The sequence below is a fragment of the Amblyraja radiata genome, chromosome 47, assembly GCF_010909765.2.
Source record: "Amblyraja radiata isolate CabotCenter1 chromosome 47, sAmbRad1.1.pri, whole genome shotgun sequence".
Classification (NCBI taxonomy): Eukaryota; Metazoa; Chordata; class Chondrichthyes; order Rajiformes; family Rajidae; genus Amblyraja; species Amblyraja radiata.
In genome coordinates this window covers 4,032,427-4,050,665 of record NC_046002.1, presented here as the reverse complement: position 1 = coordinate 4,050,665, position 18,239 = coordinate 4,032,427, and the positions used below count along the sequence as shown (strand labels likewise).

The 18,239-nt window shown below is 53.7% G+C and overlaps 1 protein-coding gene across 1 annotated transcript; it reads left to right on the top strand.

Moving 5' to 3' along the window:
- The first annotated feature begins 254 nt into the window (after nucleotides 1-254).
- tdrkh (tudor and KH domain containing) lies at nucleotides 255-18,073 on the top strand. Its single transcript, XM_033015931.1, has 14 exons — nucleotides 255-294; nucleotides 2,218-2,395; nucleotides 4,719-4,825; nucleotides 5,905-6,112; nucleotides 6,631-6,773; nucleotides 6,917-7,241; nucleotides 8,711-8,877; nucleotides 9,348-9,520; nucleotides 10,263-10,327; nucleotides 12,235-12,386; nucleotides 13,506-13,637; nucleotides 14,572-14,668; nucleotides 15,171-15,249; nucleotides 16,148-18,073. Exons 2-13 carry the CDS (start codon nucleotides 2,275-2,277, stop codon nucleotides 15,224-15,226), a joined length of 1,746 nt encoding a protein of 581 aa, XP_032871822.1. The 5' UTR covers nucleotides 255-294; nucleotides 2,218-2,274; the 3' UTR covers nucleotides 15,227-15,249; nucleotides 16,148-18,073.
- Nucleotides 18,074-18,239: the final 166 nt, after the last annotated feature.

Genomic DNA, 18,239 nt, shown 5'->3' with positions numbered 1-18,239 from the left:
CCGCCTCATTGCGTGACGTAACCCCCGCATCCGCACTCTGATTGGCGGAAGCAACCGCCCAATCGCGATTGTACGTTGGGCGGGGTCTCGCCGTTGATTGGTCGGCGCGGCAGGTCAGGCGTCTGCGCGCTCGCCGATTGGTTCAACATGTGCTAGCGCCCCGCCCACTCTAATCTGATTGGCTGGTTCGGTGCCCGCGGCTCCGGCCGCTGATTGGGCGGCGCGCCGTGCCCGGCCCCCGGGGGGGGGGGGGGAGGAGAGACTCGGCGGCGGAGGGCGGGGGAGTGGGCAACGGTGAGGTGACATAGGCCCGGGGACAGGTGCAGATGTACCGGCCTCTGGGTGGGGGGACCAGCGGGGTATCGGGCCGGACAGTGGGAGGGGTGTGGGATGGAACGGATAGCAGAAGGGATGGAGACTGGAGGGGAGAGAGAAGGGATGGGGGCTCGGGTGATGGGACCCATAGCGGAGGGGAGGGGGCTAGTTGTGGTGGGGAGGGGGCTGGGTGGGGAGGGGGCTAGATGCGATGGAGGGGAGGGGCTGGGTGGGGAGGGGGCTAGATGCGATGGGGTGGGGAGGGGGCTAGATGGGGTGGGGAGGGGGCTGGGTGGGGAGGGGGCTAGATGCGATGGAGGGGAGGGGCTGGGTGGGGAGGGGGCTAGATGCGATGGAGGGGAGGGGGCTGGGTGGGGAGGGGGCTAGATGCGATGGGGTGGGGAGGGGGCTAGATGGGATGGAGGGGGCTAGTTGTGGTGGGGTGGGGAGGGGGCTAGATGGGGTGGAGGGGAGGGGGCTAGATGGGATGGAGGGGAGGGGGCTGGGTGGGGAGGGGGCTAGATGCGGTGGAGGGGAGGGGGCTAGATGCGATGGAGGGGAGGGGGCTGGGTGGGGAGGGGGCTAGATGCGATGGGGTGGGGAGGGGGCTAGATGGGGTGGGGAGGGGGCTAGATGGGATGGAGGGGAGGGGGCTAGTTGTGGTGGGGTGGGGAGGGGGCTAGATGGGATGGAGGGGAGGGGGCTAGATGCGATGAAGGGGAGGGGGCTGGGTGGGGAGGGGGCTAGATGGGGTGGGGAGGGGGCTAGATGGGGTGGGGAGGGGGCTAGATGGGATGGAGGGGAGGGGGCTAGATGGGATGGTGGGAGGGGGCTGGGTGGGGAGGGGAGGGGGCTGGGTGGGGAGGGGGCTAGATGGGGTGGGGAGGGGGCTAGATGCGATGGGGTGGGGAGGGGGCTAGATGGGATGGAGGGGAGGGGGCTAGATGGGATGGAGGGGAGGGGGCTAGATGCGATGGAGGGGAGGGGGCTGGGTGGGGAGGGGGCTAGATGTGATGGGGTGGGGAGGGGGCTAGATGCGATGGGGTGGGGAGGGGGCTAGATGCGATGTGGTGGGGAGCGGGCTAGTTGTGGTGGGATGGGGGCTAGATGGGATGGAGGGGAGGGGGCTAGATGCGATGGGGTGGGGGTTCAGATGGGATGGAGGGGAGGTGGATGACAGTTGTAAACTTTGATGGATGCCATGTAGCAATGCAAAGGGCAGGAATTGATTTAGTTTCTTCAGATTCTTGCAGAGTTTCACAAGTTAGGGCTGGGAACGGTTGAATATCATGGGATTGGAGTAGAGGGGATTGGCAGAGTTAGTGAGGGGATGAGATGGAAGCTATTGTGGTGAGGGTATGGACCGTAGGTGTGGAGTGCTGACATAAACAGATGTTTGGATTGAAAGCCTACAATAGTAACTAGTGATGTTCAAAACATTTGCAGTAAAAATTGCTTCCCTTTCCATGTACCTGCCTGTTTGTGTGTTAGTGTTGTCCATCATGGTGATGCTGGATTCTGACCGTCAGTCCGATGTGGTCAGGTTAAGGTATCATTGTGCCAGATTTCTTAATTTCTCTCGCCCAGAGTAGGTGAATCGGGGACTAGAGGACATAGGTTTAAGGTGCAGGGGAAAAGATTTAATAGGAATCTGACGGGTAACATTTTTGCACAATGGGTGTTTGGTGTATGAAACGAGCTGCCGGAAGAGGTAGTTGAGACAGGAACTATCCCAACGTTTAAGAAACAGACAGATACATGGATAGGACAGGTTTGGAGGGATATGGACCAAACTCGGAGCAGCTGGGACTAATGTAGCTGGGACATGTTGGGCAGAAGTGCCTGTTTCCACGCTGTATGACTCTGCGACTCTATGACTGGGGCTTTGTTTTCCACATACAGACAGCACCCGTAGTCAGGATCGAACCCAAGTCTCGGGTCGGCCCGAGAGGAGCAGTGATGTCGGCACACAGTGCCTGGAGCAGCCTGACCACAACACAGAAGGTGCTGCTGGCTGTCGGCCTTCCAGCAGGTGCTGCCGTGGCCTACGTGTTTTACAGGAGATACAGCGAGAGCCTGGGTAAGAGCAGCAGTGAAGCATCTTCAGTGTGTGTTCACGCAACGACCCCTCGTCCACGCTGACTCGTGCCTGCTCTGCTGTTCATGGTGACCATTGCTGCATGCATCTCACTTAACACCTGTTGGTTCCTTTCTAGTTCCAAAGGTCTATCAGACTCCACCTTGAACATATTCAATCATTCACTCCACAGTTCTTTAAACTTTAGAGATACAGCACAGAAACGGGGCCTTCTGCACACCAAGTTCACGCCGACCAGCGATCACCCCATACACAAGCACTGTAGGGAAAATTTACAATTTCTACCGGAAGCAATTAATCTACAAACCGGCACGTCGTTGGCATGGGGGAGGAGAGCGGAGCACCCGGAGAAAACCCAAGTGATCACAGAGAGAACTTTGTACAGACAGCACCCGTAGTCGGATAGAACCGTGTCTCTGGCGCTATAACACAGCAACTCCACTGCTGCGCCACTGTGCCGACCCATGGGTTGGTCTGTGGGATAAAATATTCAAGTGAGTTGTCACCTGTTGAGAGAAGCAGTCTCACCTCATTTGCAATTTAAACAGGTGAGAGAAATTCTGAAACTACGGCCCTCAGTTATAGATGCCCCTATTTGGGGAAATATAACCTCCCATCAACCCCCCTAGACTTATTAAAGGTCACGTCTCATACTTCTGAATTCCAGTAGGTATAGCCACAACTTTCTAACCTTCACTTGTCACTCCCCCCCGCACCCAGGCATCTGGGTGACACGGTGGCGCAGTGGTAGAGTTGCTGCCTTACAGCACTTGCAGCGCCCGAGACTCGGGTTCGATCCTGGCCACAGGTGCTGTCTGTATGGAGTTTGTACGTTCTCCCCGTGACCTGCGTGGGTTTTCTCCATGATCTTTGGTTTCCTCCCACACCCAAAAGACGTGTAGGTTTGTAGGTTAATTGGCTTGATAGAAATGTAAATTGTCCCTTGTGTGTGTAGGATAGTGTTAGTGTGCGTGGATCGCTGGTCGTTGTCCCTTGTGTGTGTAGGATAGTGTTAGTGTGCAGGGATCGCTGGTCGGTGTGGACTCGGTGGGCTGAAGGGCCTGTTTCCGCGATGTATCTCTAAACTAAACTAAACTGAAAGTAAAAACTGTGATGTGAACATTCTGTACACAGCCAGCACTACAAACTTGTCGTGATACTTTTATATCGAACATAGAACAGCACAGGAGCATCTGTGCTCAACTCTATGCCAAATTACAATGATCTCCCCTGCCAGCCTGTGATCCATAATCCTCCATCCTCTGCATATTCATATGCCGATCTAAAATCCTCTTAAACACCAGTCCACCAACCCAGGCAGCACATACCTCACACCCGCCATTCTGTGTATACAAAAACAAAACGCACCACACATCCCTCCTTGAAACTTGCCTCTCTCACCTTAAAGCTATGCCATCTATTATTTAACATTTCTGCTCTGGGGGGGAAGAAAGGTTGTGACTGTACAAACAACGGTGGTCCCAACACAGATCCCTGTGGAACACCACTGGTCACAGAGCTCTAGGCAGAATAACACCCTTTCACCACAGGCTTTTTAGGACTTAACAAGTTCCAAATTCAAGCTACCCATATATCTTAATCTTCTGTGTAGGAAAGAGCTGCAGATGCTGGTTTAAATTAAAGATAGACACAAAAAGCTGGTATAACTCAGCGGGACAGGCAGCATCGCTGGAGAGAAGGAATGGGTGACGTTTTGGGTGACAAGTTGTTTGTTGGATGAAACTTCTAACTATAAGTAACCCCGCCATTCCCTCTCTCTCTCCATCCCTCCTCCAACCAAGTCGCACCAGCTTCTCGTTTTCACCCAACACACAACTAACAATGCCGTGTTTCCTTTATCATAATTACTTTTTTGCATATCTTTCATTCATTGTTCTTCATCTCTCCATATCACTGTCTACATCTCTCGATTCCCTTTCCCGTGACTTTCGGCCTGATGAAGGGTCTCGACCCGAAACGTCACCCATTCCATCTTAATCTTCTGGTTCAGCCTAACATGAAGGACCTTTCAAATGCCTTACTAAAGTCCATATGAACAACATCCACTTCTCAATAAATTCATACAGACATGATCTGTTGCGTTCAAAGCTTTGCCGACTATCGCAATTAACCCATTCTCTACCAAATGGCAATGAATACAATCCTGTAGAATCTTCTCCAGTTGAACACAAAGCGCTGGAGTAACACAGCTGGTCAGATAGTACTGTGTTTACAAATCTGAAATCTGCAAATTTGTAAAAAAGAGGCAGTGCATGGATGGTCACTAACTCTGTCTCTGCTCCAGGTGAGCACTGCGTGCTAGTGGGTGACAATCAGATCGCCGTGGACATGAAGGTTCCTCGTGACAGCGTGAAGCTGATCGTCGGCCGGCAGGGCACTACGATCCAACAGGTAAGAATGACGTTCCCCGCAGCTCCCCCTCTCGCCCAGGCACGCTGGTATGGTGACGTTTAGAGATAGTTTAATTTAGTTCAGCGATACAGTGCAGAAACAGGCCCTTTGGCCCACCGAGTCCACGCTGACCAGCGATCCCCGCGCATATTTGGAGCTATGTTAGGTCTATCTCTCTCTACACCTTATGTATCCATGTACCTATCAAATGTATTTAAATGTTATTGTACTTGCCTCAACTCCATTCTCTGACATCTTATACCATGTACCCATACACCGTGCATGAAAAATCTCTCCCCTCTCACAAACCTGTGTCCTCTGATTCCTGATTCCCCTGCCCTGGGTAAGAGACTCTGTGCCTATCTGTTCCCTAAGTGGTTTTTAAATGCCTCCATAATCTCCCCAAACCTCTGTATGATCCAGGGTTTGGCACAGATCAGAGACCTCAGTGTAGGCCTTACAACTGTGGGAGCAAGGCAAGCCTGTAATCTTTATAATTCATGTTTGCAGTATTGCTTTAAATATTTCACGTGCTTCAAGTGCTTTCACTTTTATCAAATTGATTTTTCTTTAAATTGTTATGTGGCTGTGGAGACGGTGATAATGAAGGGGATACGAACAGTGGAACAAAACAGGATGACAGTGAAACTAGTACAACGTCGAGGGGAGGGGAGGGTCGGAGAGAGAACTAAAACTAAGTGGAGGAGAGCGCTGGGGAGGGGAGTGGGGAAGAGTGTGTATGTTACCAGATTGCTGTAACCCCCTTGGACCCTTCTCCCCCCCCCCCACATCCTCCCCATCCACCCCTCCCCTCCATTTCCCCCTCGCTCCCCACCCTAACCCCTCAACCCTACTCCCACCTCACCCTCCACCCATTCCCCCTCCTAATCCCCACCTTAACCCTTCAACCACCACCCCCCCACTCTCTTCCACCTCACCCTCCACCCATTCCCACTCCCCACCCTAACCCCTCAACACTACACCCCCACCACTCCCACCTCGCCCTCCACCCTCCACCCATTCCCCCTCCTAATCCCCACCTTAACCCCTCCCTAACCACCCCCCCCCCCCCCCTGCAGCTGCGGAGGGAGACGGGAGCCCGCATCGACATGGAGGGCGGCGAGGAGTGGGCCGACGAGGGGGGAGCGGCCGAGAGGAAGCTGACGATCGTGGGGGCCCCCGTGCAAGTGTGCAAGGCCAGGGCAGCCATTCGCCGGCTGCTAGCCCATGGCGCCAGGGTCACCGAGGAGCTGCACGTCCCCCCTCACACAGTGGGACGCATCATAGGTGACCCGCACTGCTACCTGTGTGCCAGCCCCCCCCCCCCCCCCGTCCCTGTACCCACACCTCACGGCCCGGTGCAGGGCTGGGGGCAGGAGGGGGCTTAAACAGCCTGGTGGTGCATGGGTGGGAGCGTCTCCAGTGGTCCTGGGGCAGGGGTGGGTGGTCAGAGCGGCATCTCCGAGTGGCAGGTCGTGGAGGAGAGTCGATCCGTGCCATGTGTCGGGCCGGGTTGGGGAGAGGGGGGTCTCCCAGAGCTTGGTGCAGCGGGGGATGGCTGAGGGGGTCAGAGGAGGTGTCTCCAGTGGTCCTGGGTGGACTGTGACAGCGTGGGGTGGGCAGTAGGAGGAGGCTCCAGTGGTCTTGTTCACACTGTGGTGGCGTTGTTTCCCACCGCAGGTCATGGGAGAGAGTCGATCTGTGCCATGTGTCGGGGTGGGGGGTGGGCTGGCGCAGGGGGAGGGGGCTGGGACGGTCTCTAGCGGCCCTGTGCACACTGTGATGGTGTTGTTTCCCGTCCGCAGGCCGTGGTGGAGAGTCGATACGTGCCATGTGCCGGGCCACGGGTGCGAGGATCGTGTGTGAAAAGCACCCAGGTGACGGGGCGGTAGGATTCGGGCGTGTGGTCAGTATCAGCGGCACCAAGCAGGAGGTGACGTCTGCCAAGGTGAGCAGTGCGAGCTCCCCACTCCCTCCCCTTCCCCCACCCCCACCCCCACTGCTCCTGATGTGCTCCTCCCCTTCCCCGCTGTTCCTGATGTGCTTAAACCCCTACCCCTGACCCAGCCTCTGCTTCCCCTCCCCCCCCAGGCCCTGGTCGTGGCGAAGATGGAGGAGGAGGAGATGTTCCGGCAGCAGCTGGCCTGCTCAGCCGCCGGCAGGAGACACCGCAAGCACCCGGCTGGCCGGCGTACGGACGGGGAGATGCCGTCAACAGCACTGGCACCAGGACAGTCACCGGCACTGGCCCCAGCACCGGCAGCCCCGGGCTCGCCCCAGCGTGGAGAGTGGATGCCCGGACACAGCAGGGAGGAGGAGCAGGAGCACAGGACAGAGCCCACACTCGGGGTGGGAGGCGAAGAGGACACAGCCGGAGGGGAGCGAGTTGCCAACCATCAGCACACCAAGTTTGAAAGTAAGAACCTGTGCCTTGTTGCCCAGAGGGGCAGTGGCTGTTCTGTGTATTGCTTCTGTGGCAGGGGAATGGAAGGGGCAGATGTGGAGGGTGTTGTTCAGTGCCTGTTCCGTGTCTTGCCCGTGGCAGGGGAATGGAAGGGGCAGATGTGGAGGGTGTTGTTCAGTGCCTGTTCTGTGTATTGCTTCTGTGGCAGGGGAACGGAAGGGGCAGATGTGGAGGGTGTTTCAGTTTCAGATCAGTTTAGTTTATTGTCAGCTGTACCGAGGTACGATGAAAAGCTTTGATTTGAGGCAGGTACTATAACAACATTTAAAAGATACTTTGTCGGGTACATGGATAGGAAAGGTTTAGTGGAATGTGGCCGGTAGGGACTAGCGTAGATGGGGCATCTTGGTCAGCATGGGTGAGTTTGGGCTGAAGGGGCTGTTTCCTTGTTGTACCACTTGGACTTTCTAACTCTACGGTTAAAAACTTTGCATGCTATCCAGTTGAATCAAATCTCATTTTATATGAATATACTTTACTAAAACCATCAGTAACTGCAAAGTGAAAAATGCTAGAGTGCAGAAAATAGTACTACAGTGTTGGAGGCTTGCAGCCGCTGCCTCACCACTGCAGAGACCCGAGGTTCGAGCCTGAACACTGGTGCAGTTTGTGTGGATATTGCATGTTCTCTCTGTAACCGCGTGGGTTTCCTCTGGGTGCTCTGGTTTCCTTAACGCAAAGACGTGCAGGTTTGTAGTTCAATTGGCCCCCAGTAAATTACTCTCTCGTGTGTGGGGAATGGACTAGAAAGTGGGATAACATGGAACTTGTGTGAACGGGTGATCGATGGTCGGAGTGGAGTTGGTGGGCTGGAGGGCCTGTTTTTATGCTGTAACTTTAACAGTAGAGTTTGAATTGCAGAGAAAAAGTGCAATGTCTGCAATGGGGTAGGATGGAAGATCGGGATTGCACCCTGGCAGCTGTCGAGGCATTGTCTTTTTGTTTTTGATTTAGAGTTGCAACATGGAAACAGGCCGTTCGGCCCCACCGAGTCTATGCTGACCAACAATCACCCATACACTAGGTCTATGTTATCCCACACATACGTCCGATACACGAGGGGCTGTTTTTAGAAGCCAATGAACCTACAAACCTGTACATGTTTGGGATGTGGTAGGAAACTGGAGCACCCGAAGATAACCCACGTGGTCACGGTGAGAAGGTACAGACAGCACCCGAGGTCAGGAGCGAACCTGGGCATCCTGTGCTGTGAGGCAGTGGCACTAACCGCTGCACCACCGTGCCGAGACCTGGTGTCGTGTGCGGTTGAACCTTGTCCGGGTTAGCAGACACCCAGATGGTGGGAGGTAACAAGGTGTCCCTTGCCGTTCCCCCGTGAGTGCGACGTTTTAACCAGTCCCTTCTCTCCCACAGTCATTCCCGATCTGGAGTGTAATATTTATTTCCTCCCTTCTCCACAGTTCCCAGTCCTGACTTCAGTTTCCTTGCAGACGAACATCTGGAAGTTTACGTCTCGGCTTCGGAAAACCCCGGCCACTTCTGGATCCAGATCCTGGGCTCCAGGTGCCTGCAGCTGGACAACCTCTGCTCCGAGATGTCCCGCTACTACAATAACTCCAGCACAGCGGTAAGTGTGGCCCGTGGCCAGGGAGGAGCTGCACTCCCACAGAGGGGCTGGGGGAGGATCTGTGCGATGGACTGGGCCACATCCACCACTCTGCAGTTTCTTGCAGTCCTGGGCGGAGCGGTGAAGCATGCTGATGGGTGTTGCAGAGGTGGTGTAGAAAGCACAGAAACATGGAACAATAGGTGCAGGCCTAGGCCATTCGGCCCTTCGAGCCAGCACCGCCATTCATAGAAACATAGAAAATATGTGCAGGCCTAGGCCATTCGGCCCTTCGAGCCAGCACCGCCATTCAGTATGATCATGGCTGATCATCCAAAATCAGTACCCCGTTCCTGCTTTCTCCCCATATCCCTTGATTGCTTTAGTCCCAAGAGCTAAATCTAATCTCTCTTGAAAGCAGTAGTCAGAGCTCTCTCCTCTCGCCTGGCAGTCGGGACCAGACTCACACTTCCCTCACAAACTCTCCACAGGGTGAGGCGTTCGTCCCAAAGATGGGGGACATCGTGGCAGCTCCCTTCCAGAACGACGGCTTCTGGTACCGAGCCTGTGTGCTGGGCTTCCTGCAAAACGGCAACGCTGACCTCTACTATGTGGATTACGGAGACAACGGAGAGGCAGCCCTGGCGAACATACAGGTCCTCAGGTCAGTTGACACAACTTCCCTTATCTGTATCCACCCATCACACACAAGGACAACGTGCTGGAGTACCTGAGTTGGTCAGGCAACATCTCCAGAGATGCTTCCTGACCTGCTGAGTTACTCCAGAATTTTGTGGCCCTCTGAGTGATAGGTGGATATAAGACCATAAGACATGGAAGCAGAATTAGGCCATTCAGCCCATCGAGGTGCTCTCCCAGTTGATCATGGCTGATCTATTTTTCCCTCTCGACCTCATCCTGCCTTCTTCCCTTGACCTTTGGAGCTCTCACTAATCAAGAACCGATCAATCTCTGCATTAATAAAACCCAATATCTTTAGCTCCACAGCCGTCTGCGGCAATTAGTTCCACCCACACTGCTTGTCCCGCTGAGTTCCCCCAGCTCTTTGTTTTATTGCTCAGGATTCTGACATCTGCAGTCTCTTGCGTCAGCACATTCCCACCCTTTACCTGCTTCGCCTCCTCTCTACACCGTCTTTCCTCTGTCTCCGTGTGTGTGTGAGCGCATGTGTGTACGTGCATATGTGTGTGTTTGTGTGCCTATGTTTACATGCATTTGTGTGTGGATGTTTGTGTGCTGTGTGTATTCGTGTGCACGCGTGTTTGTGTGCAGTGAGTGCATTCGTGTGCGTGTGCACTTGTGTGTGTGCGCGCATGTGCTTGCGTGTCTCTGCCTCGCTTCCCTGTGTCCCCAGTCTCCTCATGGCGTTTGTGTTTTGTCTCCAGGAGTGATTTCCTGAGTCTGCCTTTTCAGGCCGTCGAGTGCAGTCTCGATGGAATTCGGCCCGTCGGTGAGTGACTAGCCCATCTTCCACTATAGTATTCTGTGCAGTTCTGGTCGCCCCATTGCAGGAAAGATGTTGAGACTTTTGAGAGAGAGGGAGAGGAGGTTTACCAGAATGCCGCCTGGATTAGAGGGCTTTAACAACAAGGAGAGGTTGGGCAAAAGATAAACACTAAGCTGGAGTAGCTCAACGGGTCAGACAGGATTTCTGGAGAAAAGGAATAGGTGAGATTATGGGTCGAGAACCTTCATCGGTCTGTAAAATGGTCTCGACACGAAACGTCACCTATTCCTTCTCTCCAGAGATACTGTCTGACCCGCTGAGTTACTCCAGCTTTTTGTGTCTACGGTTTAAACCGGCATCTGCAGTTCCTTCCTACACAGAGGTCGGGCAAAGTTGGATTGTTTTCTCTGGAATGTTGGAGGTAGGGAGGAGACCTGAAGAAATGCATAAAATTGAGAGGCATAGATAAGGTAGACAGTCACAACCTTTTAGCCAGGGTGGAAATTTCAAATACTAGAGGTCATAGCTTTAAGATGAGGGGCAAAGTTTAAAGGATACGCATGGGACAAGTTTATTTTTGTTACACAGAGGGTGGTGAGTGCCTGGAACGTGCTGCCAGGGGAGGTGGTGGAGGCAGATACGATAGTGGTGTTTAAGAGGGTTTTATTTAGGCACATGCATATGCAGGGATTGGGGGGATATGGATCACGTACAGGCACAGGAGATCAGTTTAACTTGGCGCCATGTACGTCACGGACATTGTGGGCTGAAGGGCCTGTTCCTGTGCTGTTCTCTGCTCCTCTGCACCTCTGTCTGACTCCAAGACTGGGGAGACTGGTGCAGGGGAGGTGTTTCTGCTGAGACTGAGTGAGTTTTGTCCACTCCCCGGCCCTCCTTTGACCCCAACCCGCACCCTTGTCGTGTCTTCGCCATCCCCCCCCCCGACCTCCCCTCGCACGGAACGGTCTGTCCTCAACAGAGGTTCCCCTCTGCCCCCACCTCAACGAGTTTCTGGTCCACCACCACGTAGAGCTCTTCTTCTGTCGCATCCGCCTCAGTGCCTTTTTCTATGGGAAGGAGTCCTCACCACCCAGTGATGACCCCTTCTCCCATCCCCACCGGACCCCCTCATCTTGGACTCTGCAGAACGGCCTTCTAGACCTCTTTGTTTCTAACTACAGAGTGACATCGACCATCTCAACCTTTCCAGTCCCCTCACATACTCTAACCTCACCCCCTCTGAACGTACAGCCCTCCGCTCACTCTGCAGCAACCCCGACATTATCGAACCCACCAACAAAGGAGGTGCCGTGGTAGTCTAGCGCACCAACCTCTACCGGGCTGAGGCCAGGTGACAACTCTCAGACACCTCCTCCTACTTATCCTAGGACCATGATCCCACAGGTGAGCACTGGGCCTTAATCTCACACACCATTACAGATTACATCATTTCTGGCTGTCTGCCTTCCACAGCTTCCAATCTTATTGTTTCCCAGCCCCGCACAGTCCAATTTTTACCTTCTCCCCAAAATCCATAAACACAACAGCCCTGGCAGACCCATTGTTTCTGCCTGCTCCTGTCCCACGGAAATGATTTGCACATACCTCGACTCCATCCCATCTCTCCCGACCTATGTCCAAGATACCTCACATGCCCTTTGTCTCTTTAATGACTTCTGCTTTCCGAGCCCCCACTCCCTCATCTTTACAATGGTCGTTCAGTCACTCTACACCTCCAGCCCCCACCACAAAGACCTTAACACCCTCCGTTTCTTCCTCGACCGCAGAATCATCCAATTTCCCTCTACTAACCCTCACCCTCAACAAATTCTCCTTTGACTCCTCCCACTTCCTCCAAGTCCAAGGCGTTCCGGTCTGTCTTCTGAGTGAGGACTGTTGTGTTGTTCCAGGGGAGAGCTGGTCGGAGGAAGCCATGAACTGTTTTGACGGTCTCGCCCACTGTGCGGAGTGGAAGGTGCTGCTGGCTCGGATCTGTAGCTACCTGCAGAGTGAAGGGGTGACCAGACCACGGGTTCAGTTGTTCGACCGAAGCCAGGGCAAGGTAGGTGTTCTGGGCAGCACTGGTGTAGGGTAGCTTCCTTTATTATCATCATGTGTACTAGTGTACAGTGCCGTCAGCGCGGGTGTACAGTGCCGGGCACCACGGATGTACGAGCAGTATGGGTGTACAAATTATCCACGCCAGCCAACATGTCCCGGCTACACTGCGTTTGCATTTGGCCCATATCCCTCCAAACCTTTCCCATCCATGTATCTGTCTAACAGTTTCATAAACGTTGGGGTAGCCCCAGAACTACCTCCCAGTTCTCCCACTCGTCTTACTGTCTCCGCCTACATTCTATCTTTGTCCCGCCCCCTCCCCTCACATTAGTCTGAAGCAGGGTCTCAACCCGAAACGTCGCCCATTCCTTCTCTCCAGTGCTGTCTTACCCGCGCAGTTACTCTGGCATTTTGTGTCTACCTCCACTGACAGCTCGTTCCACACACCCACCACCCTTTGTGTGAAAAAGTTACTCCTCAGATTCCTATTAAATCTTTTCCCCTTGCACGATGACATGTAATCATGATTTCTCCCTACATTACTACACGTGATTGCACTCAAGTCATCCGCAGTGTACAGATGCAGGATAATGTTTAGTGTAAGCTAACGTCAAGATAGTCCGAGGGTCTCCAATGAGGTAGATGGGAGGTCAGGACCGCTCTCTAGTTGGTTATAGCATGGTTCAGTTGCCTGCTGACAGCTTTGGAAACTGGAGCACCTGGAGAAAACTCACGGGGTCATGGAGAAGGTACAAACTCCGTACAGACAGCACCCATAGTCGGGATTGAATCAGGGTCTCTGGCGCTGTGTGGCAGCAACTCTAACGCTGTGCCATTGGCTAAGCTGAATGGCCAAATTCTCCTCCCATGTCTTGTGATGTTATAAATGGCTCATCCTTGGAATATGTTCGAAATCTCTTTGGAGACTTTGCAAAGTGTTTCACCCTTGGGAGTGGAATGGTGGTGTGGGAGCACCTGTTGGTTGTAGTTCCCAGCTGGGGCACTGAGCCACTTGATGGCATGGGGCAGGTGTTGTGGGGAAGGTTTTGGTGTTGGGAGGGGAGGGTGTGGGTGGTGTGTGGTCCAGGGTGTGCTGACGGGCTCTGTGTCTTGTCCCAAGAGCGTGGATATTGGTGAGGAGCTGGTACGGCAGGGACACGCCGTGCGGTGCCCGCGGGGAGATGGAGCCACGGCGGCAGACGGAGCCGACACCCACTGGATGGTGGCACCAACAAACCTGCAAACCCTGCTGGTAATGTCCACGCACAGTCCCATCCCACACACACAGTCTGGTCCCACACCCGCAGTCTGATCCCACACACGGGGCCCAGTCCCACACGCGATAGAGTGGATGTGGAGAGGATGTTTCCACTGGTGGGAGAGTCCAGGACCAGAGGTCACAGCCTCAGAATTCAATGTCGCTCTTTTAGAAAGGGGGTGAGGAGGAATTTATTTAGTCAGAGGGTGGCGAATCTGTGGAATTCATTCCCACAGACGGCTGTGGAGGACAAGTCAGTGGATATTTTTAAGGCAGAGATAGATAAATTCTTGATTAGAATGGATATCAAGGTGTATGGGAAGACAGGAAAATGGGATTAGCCATGATTGAATGGTGGAGAAGACACGAAGGGCCGAATGGCCTAATTCTACTCCTATAACGTGATCTCCATGATTTTGAGGACCTCTTGCAGAACCAAAGGTCACAGCTCCCTTCGACGCCGGGAAGAAGAGCGGTGTGTGGGAGAGAGTGAGGAGCTACACTGTCTGTCTATGGACAGGTTTATAATGTGGGGGTGGACCGGGAGAGCGAGGGGCTTGGTGAAGGAAGCGGACAGACACAAGATGCTGGAGTAGAGAACATGGATAGGTGACGTTTCACAGAGTGCTGGAGTAACTCAGCGGGACAGGCAGCATCTGTGGAGAACATGGATAGGTGACGTTTCAAAGAGTGCTGGAGTAACTCAGCGGGTCAGGCAGCATCTGTGGAGAACATGGATAGGTGACGTTTCACAGAGTGCTGGAGTAACTCAGCGGGACAGGCAGCATCTATGGAGAAGATGGATAGGTGACGTTTCACAGAGTGCTGGAGTAACTCAGCGGGACAGGCAGCATCTGTGGAGAACATGGATATGTGACGTTTCGGGTCGAGTCTCTGCTCCCTACTGACCGCTCTGTGTTTAATTTAGAACGATGTGACTGGGGCCACGGATGGATGCGCCGTTTCTGAAGCGACTGCAGGAAGCACAAAGCCACAACTGTCCGAATCTTGGCAGAGTTTCGCGGGTACGCCGTAAGATGCCAGTCCAGCGCCTCACAAACGCTCGGCAACACCACGACTCCTTGCACAACTGACTGGAAAATGCTTCCCCTCACGAGAAGGGGCAACTCTGAGATTGATTAATACAGTCACACAGCATGGAAACAGCCCCTTCAGCCCCTCCCCACACACACCAACACTAGTCACATGAGCCTGTGTTTGGCCCATATCCCTCTAAACCTTTCCTATGCATTTCTCTGTCCAAATGTATTTCAAATGTTGTGAAAGTCCCTGCCTCAACTATCACGTCTGGCAGCTTGTTCCATACACCCACCACCCTCTGTGTGGAAGAAAGTTATTACATGTTTTTATTGGTCACTGATTGCTTGGTACATCCCACCATCGACCACCCATTCACACTAGTTCTATGCTATCCCACTTTCTCATCCACTCCCCACACACTTGGGCCAATTTACAGAGGGACAATTATCCTACTAACCCGCACGTCTTTGACGTGTGTTGTTGCAGGGCACCCTCTGGGCAGCAGCTCAGGAGCCGTCCCGGCTGATGACGAGTTTCTCTAGGACTGCACCCCGTTTGCTCCAAGGTACTGACCCGTCCCATTACCACTCACTCCCTTCATCGTTCTGCCTGCACCTCCTCCCTCGCCATCTCTCTCGTCCTGTGTCTCTCTCTCCCTAGCATCCTCTATCTCTCCCTCTGCACTGCCCTCTCCCTCACGTCCTGCTCTCTCTCCACCTCTCGCCCCTCTCATCCAGTCTCTCTCCCTCTCATCCTGTGTCTCCCTCTCCCTCTCATCCTGTCTCTCTCCCTCTCTCCCCTCTCCCTCTCATCTTGTGTCTTCTCCCTCTCTCCCATGTCTCCCTCTCATCCTGTGTCTCTCCCTCTCTCCCCTATCCCTCTCATCCTGTCTCTCTCCTCTCCCTCTCCTGTCTCTCTCCTCTCCCTCTCATCCTCTGTGTCTCTCTCTCCCTCCATCTCTCTCCCACCTCCTGTTGTGTCTCCCACCTCAGGCTGGGGAGGGGCTGGGCATATACTGTAGTTGGGGCAGGGGTCAGCGGGTGCCATGGAGAGGCGAGGCGTGGGAGAAGCACGGGTCAGAGGGGTTGGACAGCAGGCGAGGGTTTGTCTGGGTGAGGATGGGCAAGGGGTCAGGGGAGTGCAAGGGGCAGGGAGGGGGTCAGCTGGAGGCTGGCAGGACCGGTGGGGTGAGGATGGGCAAGGGGCAGGGAGGGGCCAGGCAGTGGTCAGCTGGAGGCTGGCTGGACTGATGGGACCGGTGGGGTGAGGATGGGCAAGGGGTCAGGGAAGTACATGGGGTCAGGGAGGGGTCAACTGGAGGCTGGCATGACTGATGGGGTCAGGATGGGCAAGGGGTCAGTGAATTACAGGGGGGCAGTGAGGGGGTGAGGCAGGGGTCAGCCACAGTGTGCTGGCCAGCCTGGGTCTGTGCTCTCCTCTGACCTGTCCCCTCTTCCCCACAGGAGTGTCCCGGAGCTGTGAGCCAGGAACGTGCCTGAACGTGCGGAGCAGAGCGGAGCGGGTTCACAGTTACTCTTCTAAATAGTTTGTTTGAAAAGCCTTAACCCCGTCTGCCCCTTGCAGGGGTGGAGGGGTGAGGAGTCCCCACAGGGTGGGGTGTCATGTGTAGGGTCAGGGTCAGCACTGTGGAGGGGGGGGGGGGGGGGTTTGAGCTGTGCTCACAGTAACACCTTCCCCTAGATATGGAATTGCCAGGGCATTCTTGGTTAAAAATCCCCCTGGGAATTGTATTAATTCATAGAACACAAAACAGTACAACACAGGAACAGGCCCTTTGGCCCACAATGTCCGTGCCGGACATGATGCCAAGTTAAACTAATCTCTGCCTGCACGTGATCTATATCTCTCCATTCCCTGCATATCCACGTTAAACATCACTATCCTCTATGTATCCACTGGCACTGTGTTCCAGGCACCCACCACCCTCTGTGTAAAATAATGTAAAATAACTTGTCCGGCACATCTCCTTTAAACATTGTCCCTTTCACCTTAACCCTATGCCCTCTAGTCTTTGATATTTCCACCCTGGGGGGAAGGTTCTGTCCTATCGATGCCTCTCATAATGTTACTGACTTTTATATTGTCCCCCTGAAGTCTTTGTACTCTAGAGAAAAGGTCATGACTGGTAGTAGAATGAGGCCATTTGGCCCATCAAGTCTACTCCACCATTCAATCATGGCTGATCTATCTCCCCATTCTCCTGCCTTCTCCCCATAACCCCTGACACCTGTCCGAGTCAAGAATCTAACTGCCTTAACAAAATACTCACTGACAGTCTCCCCAGTCGTCTGTGGCAAAGAATTCCACAGATTCACCACCCTCTCACTAAAGAAATTTCTCCTCATCTCCTTCCTAAAATAATGTCCTTTTATTCTATACCTAGACTCTCCCACTAGTGGGAACATCCTCTCCACATCCACTCTATCCAAGCCTTTCACTATCCTGTATGTTTACAATCTTGGTTTGTCCAATGTCTCTAGAGCTCATTGCCTCTAATCCAGGCAGCATTCTGGTAAGAAGTCACAAGTAGATAGCATCTCTGGAGATCGTAGATGGGGCTCTCAAAGGGGGAGAGCACTGAGAGAGGGTCTCGTAGAACTCCCGTTGGAGGGAGTAGGAGAACTTCAAAGTGGGTAGGAAGGAACTGCAGATGCCTGTTTAAATTGAAGATAGACACAAAATGTTGGAGTAACTCAGCGGGACAGGCAGCATCTCTGGAGAGAAGGAATGGGTAACGTTTTGGGTCAAAGATGGGTCTCGACCGGAAAAGTGTTACTCCAGCATTTTGTGATACTTCTTCAATGTAGGCACATCTTGAGATTTGGCAGTGGAGCAGTGAAATATGGATAGGTGAAACTTCTCTCCCTGTCTGATGCCCCTTGTCACCTCCTGCCTTTGTAACTTACCCCACGCATCTGCCAGTCACCCCCCCCCCCCCCACCTGTCATTACCAGGCCAGCCTCTCCCCCCCCCCACCCCACCCCACAAGCCACCATGAAGGGTCCCGACCTGAAACATCACCTATCCATGTTCTCCAAAGATGCTGCCTGATTAGCGGAGTTACTCCAGAACTCTGTGTCATAGAGTGATACAGTGTGTAAACGGGCCCTTGACATATCCCATCTACGCTAGTCCCACCTGCCCGCCTTTGGTCCATTACATCCAAACCTGTCCATGTACCTGTCTAACTCTCTCTCCCTCTCTCTGTGTCTATATTATGGAGCAGTACATCTTTATCTTTGGTGTAAACTAGCATCTGCAGTTCTTTGTTTCTACGCCCTGCTTCACCATCACTTGGCTCAATGTTTTCTGACGTTTACTGACTGTGCAGCAGAGACAGGGCAATAAAGGTTGGTTGAGTTCCCGAAGAGTCTTCTCCGGTTTCCTGTCTGTCTGGTGTTGAGCGTTTGGTTATAGTGCTGTGATTACCGCTTGAAGTGGGGATGAATGGTAATCCCTGGCGCAGCGGTGGAGATGCTGCCTCACAGCGTCAGAGGCCTAGGTTCCATACTCACTATGGGTTTGTCTGCGGGA